General features: G+C 41.2%; 1 protein-coding gene across 1 annotated transcript; it reads right to left on the reverse strand.

Moving 5' to 3' along the window:
- Positions 1–404: 404 nt before the first annotated feature.
- On the reverse strand, positions 405–10,679 carry TAS2R16 (taste 2 receptor member 16). The gene is given in 6 exon segments (XM_044247020.1): positions 405–690; positions 692–779; positions 782–1,008; positions 1,010–1,165; positions 1,167–1,279; positions 10,383–10,679. Coding segments are annotated over 6 exon segments (1,167 nt in total).
- Between the last annotated feature and the right edge of the window lie 392 nt (positions 10,680–11,071).

The following is an 11,071-nucleotide window of genomic DNA, read 5'->3' on the forward strand; positions in this document are numbered from 1 at the left end:
AAATTCTTGTGGGGAAGGGATTCGTATTAATGTGGAAAGTAACTGGCCGTCATGAAAAGAATAAAATAAAAATGGTCTATGGGCATTATGGTTTTGGCTTTCTTGTGTATAATATTCTGGGAGTCAGATTCCAGGGGTAGACAGGGCTAAGAGTTATGGGTAGGTCATGAGAATGTTGAGACCAACTTGGGGACTGTGGAAGGTAAAGGAGCATCCTAGAATGGAGAGAGGATTGGTTACAGTTAGGTGGCTGTGGGGCTGAAGGAGAATGTGGCTAGCATTTATGGTGTATCACTATCCCATGGGGGAATGTCAAGAGCAGTGCTGGTTATTGGCATTAGTTGTGTCAATGCAAACTCCCCTTTGCCCAGGGGTCTTGTTGTACCCTGTGCCTCGGGCAGCCTCTAGCACCTTACTTTTAAAACCTCTTTGAATTTAGAGCTGCTCAGCATTAGTGAAGAGGAGTGAATAGGAACTACTGAATAGATGACAACTTCCCAGACCCAGAACCAAGACCTCTTATCCAATGAGATACTCATAACAGAGATGAGTAGGGTCAGAAAGTAAGAGGTGAAGAAAATAAGGAAGACAGCAAAAGACGTTAGGGCAGTGGTGTGAGCTTTCATGCTAGAACTGTAGTGGCCAGGGCTGGGGTGTTGCATCTACCCCATGTGTTGGAACAGGGAGGCTGAATGAGATGGTGGAGGCCAAGAATAGGAGGAAAGAAATAAAAATTGCAACTGTTTGATAAGATATGGTAAAATACAGGTGGAAGTCTTAAGTCTCTCAATCCTAGGGCTGTTTATAGAGAAAAGCCCCACAATGATTAAGTGAACATTCATATAATTCCTAGTAGCTGAGATGGTGATTGACACACAAGAAATCAACAGAGAATGTAGCAACAGCCGAAGAACGAACCTGAAAATTCTCCACGTTGGCCAGAGGAAGATGGGTGGGTAAAAGAGTTGACCCTTGATGCAGTGGAAGACAAGAGCAAGCTGGTTAACCCGTAAGAATACTAGTAAATTCCCAGGTGATTGGTCAGTATCAAAATACATAGTTAGGGTTAAAATAGGAGCAAAAATTGTTCAGCACTGACACCCACTGTAGACAGTAGCAGCAGATGCCCAGGCAGGTGGGAAACAAGTCCATCGATGACAGTCTCTCTGCTCAGCACTGCAAAAATTAAGTTGCTCTGCATAATTACTGTCAAGGATTCGAGCACATAGATGATTATGAAGAAACAGTGAGTTGGAGGGGGAAGGCCATCACCTTTCCACTCCCAAGTATGTTCTTGGACACAGATTCAGAATCTCTGCACTGATTTCCAGGTAGGGATAGGCTCCAGGTCCCACGCCCGCTGCATGCAAATTTTCCCTGGCTCATTTTTTATTTTGCCTTTCTCCTAGTTGCAGGATTTGCTTATGCTTTGCTTGCTGGTTTATTATCAGGCCTGGATGCAGGGAGATGTTTTTTGAATGTAGTTTCCTGCTCCTGAGGTGACTTGATTATTGCCATAAAAGACATACATCTTTCATTGTCATGCTCTTTTTTCTGTTGGAGGTGTCTTTAGCTTATTTTTCCATCTTCTTTAAATGATACCCCTACTTTTTTAACCTAAAATTTGAACCACAGGAAAGATAAGGCCTTCACCGTCCATTCACATCCTGGGTAGTATTTCTATTTCTGTGCACTGAGCTCCGTAATGGAGAAAACTTCAGAAACCCTGTCTCCCTGGCTTCTATGGTAGCAGAGGATGAGGCTACAACCAAAGTGTAAGTGTAAATTAAAAATAATAAAGAAGGGACGCCTGGGTGGTTCAGTGGGTTAAGCCTCTGCCTTCGGCTCAGGTCATGATCCCAGGGTCTTAGGATCGAGTCCTGCATTGGGATCTCTGCTCAGCAGGGAGCCTGCTTCCCCTCCTTCTCTCTCTGCCTGCCTCTCTGCCTACTTGTGATCTGTCTGTCAAGTAAATGAATAAAATCTTTAAAAAATAATAATAATAAAGAAAAGCCTTTACTCTCAGTTTCCACCAAGGTCCTGGAATTCCAGACCTTCGATTACCCCCATCCAATGCAAGCCACTCTCATATCTCCCCACTGAATTCCTCAACTCCGAGAAGTCACTGCACACCCCCACTGCATCCCTCCACCGCACGATGGAGGGTAGCATCTGTAGCTGTTGCTCTGCCCATGCCAATGCCTTGAGCCTATGCCTTCTCTCTCTTCGGGAGCTATTCTTGTTCCACCGACATCACTGTTTTCTGCCTCCTCACATGACTGGGCTCGTTTGGTCTCTGTCGGCAGTGCTCCAGGTGAATAAAGGGGGCCCTCTCACCACCGGTAAAACAATTTTTTGAAACATTAGGCTTGCTGAGTAGAGAAGCCTGGAAGCTTGGCTCTCTTTGTTTGGAATGCTGGAGAAATGGAGTCTCTGATGGCCGTAACTTCAAATGCCCCTGACTCTGGTGTAAGCTGGTTCTATAAAATTGTAGCCCTCTGTGTGAAAAACCCAGGAATTATTCCTGGAAGTGTCTCCTGTGGGTTCACAAGCGGGTCTGGCCACGGGACACGCTGGATGGTCTGATTGACCAGGCCTCTGTTCAGGACTCTGCACCTGCCAGCTGCTTCTCTTTCCAGCAGAGCATCTTGGCCTCTGCGGGACTATTCTCCATCATATGCTGTGATGCTCACAGCCTCATCTCTCCAGAGCCTGAGCCTGAGCTCAGCTGCCAGTAATCTCTGGTGAAGCAGAGTGTGCCCTGTGTTCACACCCTGAGCTATCACAGGGGACTTGGGAGCCTCAGCCCTTGCTCTTCTACCCTTCACGTTCTGCCTAGAGGCAACGTTGGTTAGCAGTTGCTCAGACAGTTACAGTGGCGCCCCCATGAAGCTAGCTCTTCTTCTAACTTGATTCAGAAACCACAGTTCCGAGTATCCAATGCTGCTCGTGTAGGGGTGAACGCGTGGTGATATGTGGCACCTTGGAACATGAAGACGGGACTGAAAGACTGAAAGACCCCAAGAAGCAAAAACCTGTGCCTTTGTAGACTTCAATCACTGTCTGGACAAGGGATAAACTACACATGACTTCCAAATATCTAGGAATTAATTCATAGGTATCTAGGCAGAGTAGAAGATGAATTCAGGAAACGAGTTCAGGAAAACTATATGAGATAGGTACCAAATATTTAATTAGTGGCTTCAAAAATGAAAGGCAAATTCTAATAATTGCTAGTTAGTGAGAGAGACAAAGTGAAAGTCATTGACCTTATGAGTGATAAGCACCATGTCTTATGGACTTTTCATCATTCAAGGAAGAGAAAAGAGAAATAATCCTAGATGAAGCTTAGAATTTTTTTTTAAATTTACGTATAATGTATTATTTGTTTCAGGGGTACAGGTCTGTGATTCATCAGTCTTACACAATTCACAGCGCTCACCATAGCACATACCCTCCCCAGTGTCCATCACCCGGCCACCCCATCCCTTCCACCAGCCCTCCTTCCAGTCCAGCAACCCTCAGTTTGTTTCCTGAGATTCACAATCTTTTGTGGCTTGTCTCTCGCTCTGGTTTCCTCTAGTTTCATCTTTCCCTCCCTTCCCCTATGATCTTCTGTCTTATTTCTCAAATTCCTCATATCAGTGAGATCATATGATAATTGTCTTTTTTTTAAAGATTTTATTTATTTATTTGACAGACAGAAATCACAAGTCGGCAGAGAGGCAGGCAGAGAGAGAGGGGGAAGCAGGCTCCCCACTGAGCAGAGAGCCGGATGCGGGGCTCGATCCCAGGACACTGAGATCATGACCTGAGTGGAAGGCAGCGGCTTAATCCACTGAGCCACCCAGGCGCCCCATGATAATTGTCTTTGACTGACTTATTTCACTTAGCATAATACCCTATAGTTCCATCAACGTCATTGCAAAAGGCAAGATTTGGGGTTTTTTGATAACTGCATAATATTCCATTGTAGATATACACCACATCTTCTTTATCCATTCATCTGTTGATGGACATCTAGGCTCTTTCCATAGTTTAGCTATTGTGGACATTGCTACTATAAGCATTAAAGCTTAGAATTCTTAAACATAACACAACAAACCACTGAGCTCAAGATACAAAGGTGACCCATAGTTTAAAAAATGATGCTAGAAAACAGAATATTAGAAAGCATCTGTTTTGCATTCACCATAAGATGCACGAATCAGAAAATGAGAAAGTGAGATGACAGTAGTTTGCAGTTAAAAAATGAATGGGTTGAAATGTATCCACATCTATGGAGGGGGCAAGAATAGATAAGAAATGAGAATGAATGAAATATGCAATAACAGCAATAACCTGTGCGTTTTGTCGTTTTGTCCTGGATACACTATACATGCCCCCTATAGACACTGCCTTACTCCGAGAAACCTCAGAAAGCTCATGAATGCTCCGGACCTCTTTCTGGGGGTGGTATTTGAGACAAATCCTCATGCTTTAGCTCTCACAACAATACTGGCCACAGTAGTTTGACCAGGAATGAGCATCTGTCAAAACCAGCCATAGGTGGGCTGGCTTGCAGCTGGAGAGGTGGCACGGCTCTATTCCACAGAAGCACTCTCTCTGTGATGTGACCCATCAAGTAATCCAGATTCGCTGAATGTGAGGTGTTCAGAATAAATCCCTCTAGCCTGGTGGTTAATCTTCTCTGGGGTTAGGAGTTCAAAGGTTGAGTCTTGGGGCGCCTGGGTGGCTCAGTGGGTTAAGCCGCTGCCTTCGGCTCAGGTCATGATCTCAGGGTCCTGAGATCGAGTCCCGCATCAGGCTCTCTGCTCAGCAGGGAGCCTGCTTCTCTCTCTCTCTCTCTCTCTCTCTCTGCCTACTTGTGATCTCTCTCTGTCAAAGGTTGAGTCTTTTATCGTGTATGCATGTGAATCCTGTGGAGTGATTTCTGGGGTCTCTTGATTGAGCAACTAAAATGCTACAATACCTAGTTAAGGACTTAGAAATTATCTACTGAATGAATGATGAGCACAAGGAGGATAGCCTCAAGCACCATATGTTCTACTATATTGTAAGTGTAGGGGCCAGCGTCCTCGCATTACAGAGAGTACACACGAGGATTACACTCCTCTGCCATTCAAACAACGGAAACTGGCAAGGATGCTGAAATAGAAGCGTGCTCAAATTGGCAGTTATTTTTTTAGGAAAAAATTGTGACTTGGCATTTCATTTAAACAAATGCATTGAAAAATTGAATGAGACAAATGCTGACTTTATGATCGTATGTGACATTGTGGAGAGAGATTCTCACAATCCTCACTGCTATGAATATGTGCTGTTGATCAGTGTTTGAACCAATGGGACTGGCAAAATGAACCCCAGCTTAATACAATGTAAATTCAATAATGCTCTGGTCATGTCTCATCACATGGTAGTTTATTTACCCTATTGTAGGTAAAATAGTGATCCCCAGGGGTACCAGGGTGGCTCAGTGGGTTAAAGCTTCTGCCTTCGGCTCCAGTCATGGTCTTGGGGTCCTGGGATTGAGCCCCACATTAGGCTCTCTGCTCAGCAGGGAGCCTACTTCCTCCTCTCTCTCTGCCTCTCTGCCTACTAGTGATGTCTCTCTGTCAAATAAATAAGTAAAATCTTTAAAAAAAATAGTGACCTCCAAATACATCTGACTCCCCAAAACCTGGGGTTATGTTACCTTTTATGGAAAAGGACTTTGCAAATGTCATTAGGTTAAATATATTGAGATAAGATGATGATCCTGGAAAAGGTGGACCCCAGGTAGACCTAGTGTAATCACAAAGGTCCTTACCCCCACCCCCTCCAAAAAAAAAAAAAAAGGCAGGAAGGTGAGAGTCAGAGAAGGAGATGTGAAGATGGAAACAGAGATTAGAGTCACAACCCAAGGAATCCAGGCAGCTTCTAGAAGCAGGAAAATGCAAGGAACAGATTCTGTCCTAGAACCTCTAGAAGGAACACAGCTATGTGGGTACCTTGAGTTAGACCCGTAAGAATCACTTCAGACGCTGACCTCCAGAACTTGTAAGGTGATAAATTTGTGTTGTTTTAAACCCCTATATCTGTAATAATTTCTTACAGCAGGAATAGGAAATGAATAGAGGCAACTCTAAGAAATAGATAACCAAACTCTATGTTAGTTTGCATTTTATTTATGGGTATCTATATGTGGTAACTACCAAAATAACGAGTTTATACACAGGGAAAATCTCAATAGAATAGACTCAGACTCCTGTGACAAATCATGTTGTGAAAAAGGGTAAATACAGGTAGGCCACTTAGGACCTATTACACACAGGAGTTTCACCTGAGACCCTTAGAAGCAGTAATGCTGTACAGGGAGTCATCTGCAGAGCATTAGAAACAGTAACTGACATCTTTGAGAAAATGTTCAAGTCCTTTATCCATTTTTAAGGCAGGGCATTTGCTTTTTGCTATTGAGTTTTAGTAGTTCCTTATACCTTTTGGAAATCAGCCCTTTATTATGTATGTGCTTTGCAAATATTTTCTCCTATGCCTTAGGTTGCCTTTTTATTCTTGTTGGTTGTTTCCTTTGCTGTACAGAAAATTTTTAGTTTGATGTTGTCCTAACTTGTCTATTTTTGCTTATGTTGCCTGTGCTTTTGGTGTCATCTCCAAGAAGTCATTGCCAAGTCCAATGTCAAGGAACTTTTCCTCTATGTTTTCTTCTAGGAGTTTTACAGTTTGTAGTCTCACATTTAAGACTTCAAGGCATTTTGTGTTGATTTTAGTATAGGGTCCAGTAGCATAGTTTCCTTTAGTACAAGGGGCCAAGTTCTTTCTTCTGCATGTGTGTATCCAGTTTTCCCAACAATGTTTGTGGAACAGACTATCCTTTCCCCATTCCTTGTCAATGATCAGTTGATTATTTATGCATAGGTTTATTTCTGGGCTCTCTATTCTGATCTGTTAATATATATGTCTGTGTATGCCAGTACCATGCTGCATGTTTTAATTACTCCAACTATGTAATATACTTGGAAATCAGAACATGTGATGCCTCCACCTTGTTTGCTCTTTTCCAAGCTTCCTTTGGTTACTCTGATTCCTTTATGAAACCATATGAACTTTAGAATTATTTTTCTATTTCTATAGAAAAGAAAGTTCATTCCTAAGTATACTATCCTTTTTGATGTTATTGTAGGTAGGACTGTTTTCTTAATTTTTTTTTAAGATGGTTCATTATTAGTGGATGGAAATACAACCAGTTTTGTATATCAATGTTGTATCCTGCAAAATGGCCAACAGTTGTACAGAAAGAGGCTTAATGTCATTAATTATCAGGAAATGCTAATCAAAAGTATAATAAAGGAAGTGTGGAAGATAAACGATTTACTCTTTGTTATGAGGTTAAAAATATCACAGTGAAGAAGAAAAAAGAGAAAAAAGTACCATAAGCTGTCACTTCATATCTGCTAGAATGAATATTATTTAAAAAACAAAAAGGTAAGCATTGGAGAAGCTGAAGAGAAACTGGAATACTGTTGGTGGAACTATGAAATGCTATAATCACAACTATGAAAAATAGCATGGAGATTCCTCAAAAACTTAAAAATAGAGCTACCATATATCCAGTAATCTCACTTCTGGGTAGATATCCAAACATTGAAATCAGGATCTCAAAGAGATATCTGTGCTCCCATGTTCATTGTAACACTATTCATAATACTGAAGAAGTGAAAATGACCCAAATGTCCCTCAACAGATGAATGGCTAAAGATAGTATCATACACACACACACACACACACACACACACACAGTGGAATATTATTCAGCCTTAAAAAAAGATCTTGCTCTTTGGGACAACATGGATGAACCTGGAGGACATCCTAAGTGAAATAAATAAACTAGTCATAGTGGGATGAATATTGCATGATTCCATGTATATCAAAAAGAGCCAAATTCATAGAAGCAGAGAATATAATAGTGGTTTCCAGGGACTGGGTAGAGGGGAAAATGGGTTATTGTTATTCAGTAGGCAAAATGTTTAAGTTCCGCTAGACGAATAAGTTCTAGAGATCTGCGCGGCATCATGGAATCTAAGGTTAACAACATGGTGCACTCAGAATTGGTCAAGAGGATAAATCTCATGTGAGTGTTCTTACCACAAAACAAAACAAAACAAAATAAAACAAACAGACAAAAAAGCCCAGAGGGACACAAGAAAACTCTGGGAGGGGTTGCATATGGCTTATTACCTTGTAGTGATGGTATCATCAGTGTTTGCACATGTCTAAACTCATCAAATTATAAACATTAAATATAGGTAGTATTTTTGTACAGTTGACCCTTGAACAACGTGGGGATCAGGACCCTAAGCATAACCCCCATGTAGCTGAAAGTTGACATATAAGCTTTGACTCTCCAGAACTTAACTATAAATAATCCGTTGTTGACCAGATGTAACAGTATGTATCAGATGTATCAGTAGCCTTACTGATGACATAGTCATTTAACACGTATTTTATATGTTATATACACTATAAACTGTATTCTTACAATAAAGTAAGCTAGAGGGGAAAATGTTATTAAAGAAGCCATAAGGAAGAGAAAATGCTTTGATTGTAGTGTGCTATAGGAAATTTGCATATGAGTGGACCCATGTAGTTTAAACCTGTGTTCAAGGGTCAACTATGTATATCAATTATACCTCAATATAGCTGTAAAAGTAAAAATAATAATAAAATCAATAACTGTGGCCTAGGGTTCATCCCTAATACTCTGATTTAATTGTCTTGGACATAGCCTGGGTATCATGTTTAAAAAAAAAAATCACCCTACCTAAGCTAAATGGCAGCTCAGTTTTAGATCTATACCTTAGAGCCACCTCTGTGGAGAAGATACCTGAGCATGTAGTGACAATTACAGAAGGATCCCATGTATTTTTACTTTGAACATCATCTATAAGGCAAAGTGAGCCCTCAATTTCACCAGTTTTTAGCAGCTGGAAGAATGATGAAAGTGTCCACTTCTTCAGGAAATATTTCTCATCCATCCATAGTATGAAGATGGTCTTCTTTAGAACTATCTTATCCCTCAATGCATTCACACAACACACACTTTGCTGGGGCTCTCCTAGTTTCCAAACTTGTGAAAAGACATATGATTCCTCTAATACCATCACCGGATCTGGTACATTAATTTTACTAGAAAAGCCACCATTTTTCTGAAACTACAAATATAATGTTTGATGCTATTTGTGTCATATTTTCAAAGCATTCATGCACTCCATGCATGTTTCAATAATCTAATAACATTAGAGCCTGGATATTACATAACATTTAGGGCTGTGGCTTCTAAACGAAGCCTTCTCTGAAGATCCTATGAAGAGTTATACTCTGTATACCCCTTTTAAAGTTTCTTTGTGTTATATAAGTCCAGAGAGAATCCAGCTTTGGAGATGATTTTAAACCTACTCTCGGTCCTATACATAGTAGGGGAAGCTTCTCTTCCGTCTGTGACAGTCTCATTTTTTCCTGGTATTTATTTGTTCTGTGGAGGAAGATTACATCTGTCCTTAAAGACTGTAGGAAAAATGATTTCATTTTCACCCCAAAATGAGCAGCACACTTGATTTACCTTCCTTCTCCCTCATAACTCTCTTTCCTGAAAAATAGAACTCTTTCCCCTCACAGACCTTGTCATGGAGTTTTGTGTCTTCAACCCTTGCTAAAGCAAGCCCAGATTTATAAAAACAAAAACAAAAACAAAACAGTGGATTTACCTGTTTTCCAGTTAGCCAAACACATTTTCTTCCTCGTGTCACGGGTCAGCAGTTTAAAAGAATATCTAATGGCAACAAATATGTGTGATCCATGAAGAAGGTTAGGGAGTGTTCTCTCCAATTTCTAATTCTGCCACCAGCCTCTGTGGCCTGAAGCAAGTCATGTTTTTCTTTGCTTTTTATCTCATTCTTTAAGTAGGAATCATAGCATTAATTAGTTTAGTCTCTAATTTATTGAATGTACACATTATTGAAACCCTGGGAGCATGTACCCAGTCAATGGGCAAATTGCAAATTATAGAAAGTTCAAGAACTATAATTTGATACTAAAATGATGCCACTCAAGGGCCTTTGGCAAAATTCTGACCGAAGAAGTTAAAGTCCACCAGCGCGACCGTCATCAACAGAACAAGTGTGTTTCGGGAGACATACATACCAGCACTGAGCACTGCATCTGTTTCATCGTTCCCACCAAGCACTCTGTGATGTCTTAGAACCTTTGAACACTTGAGGTGGAGGGCTCTGACTATGGGTGGGAATAACTTCCCCCTTCTCCTGTTAGATTCAATTAGAAAGAGAGGAAAACCAAGTACTCCAGAGCCTCAGAGATGTCTCACTTACTTGGTTTCTGTCTCGAGAGGACACGGTGTCAATCCATGAGGCTGGAAGGGGTCCGGACTGCACCCTACACACCATCCTCAGAGACAGTGCTCCCTTGCAATGTCCGAAGTCAGGGATCCTGTGGATGAACAGCATCATTAACAGCTGGAAGAGACTCAGACACGTAAATTCTTGGGCCCTACCCCGACCTGTTGAGTCAGAAATTCCAGGGGTGGGACCAAAGGATCTGAATTTTAACAAGGCTTGTAGGTGATTTTGAGGCCTGATAAAGTTCGAGAACTGCTGAGAGGAACACATCCTATCTGGTTCCTTCTAACCTTGGGAGGATTTAGGACCTTGTCACCTGACCACCCTTCTTCAGGATGTTCCTGTTATAAATACATTCATCTTGACTCCAAGGGAAGACACACTCTGGCCCAAGCAGAGACTCTCTATGCATATAAAAGAAGTACGATTTTGCTTTTGTTTTTAATAAACAACATCCCACTGTGAAGGTATCCTCATTCTATTTTGGGGCACTATAATATTTTCGGAGGTCAAGTATTTTAGAGAGAGGTTTTGGAATAAATCTTAATGATAAGATTAAAAAAAAAATGAGTAAGAGACAGATGAGCTCCTAAAGAATTGTGAGAGACCTTCACTTGGTTTCCCTCTGCCTCTTTCTCAGCTCTAAGGTCAGTAATTCCTCC

Source organism: Neovison vison, chromosome 4, assembly GCF_020171115.1.
Source record: "Neovison vison isolate M4711 chromosome 4, ASM_NN_V1, whole genome shotgun sequence".
NCBI classification, from domain to species: Eukaryota; Metazoa; Chordata; class Mammalia; order Carnivora; family Mustelidae; genus Neogale; species Neogale vison.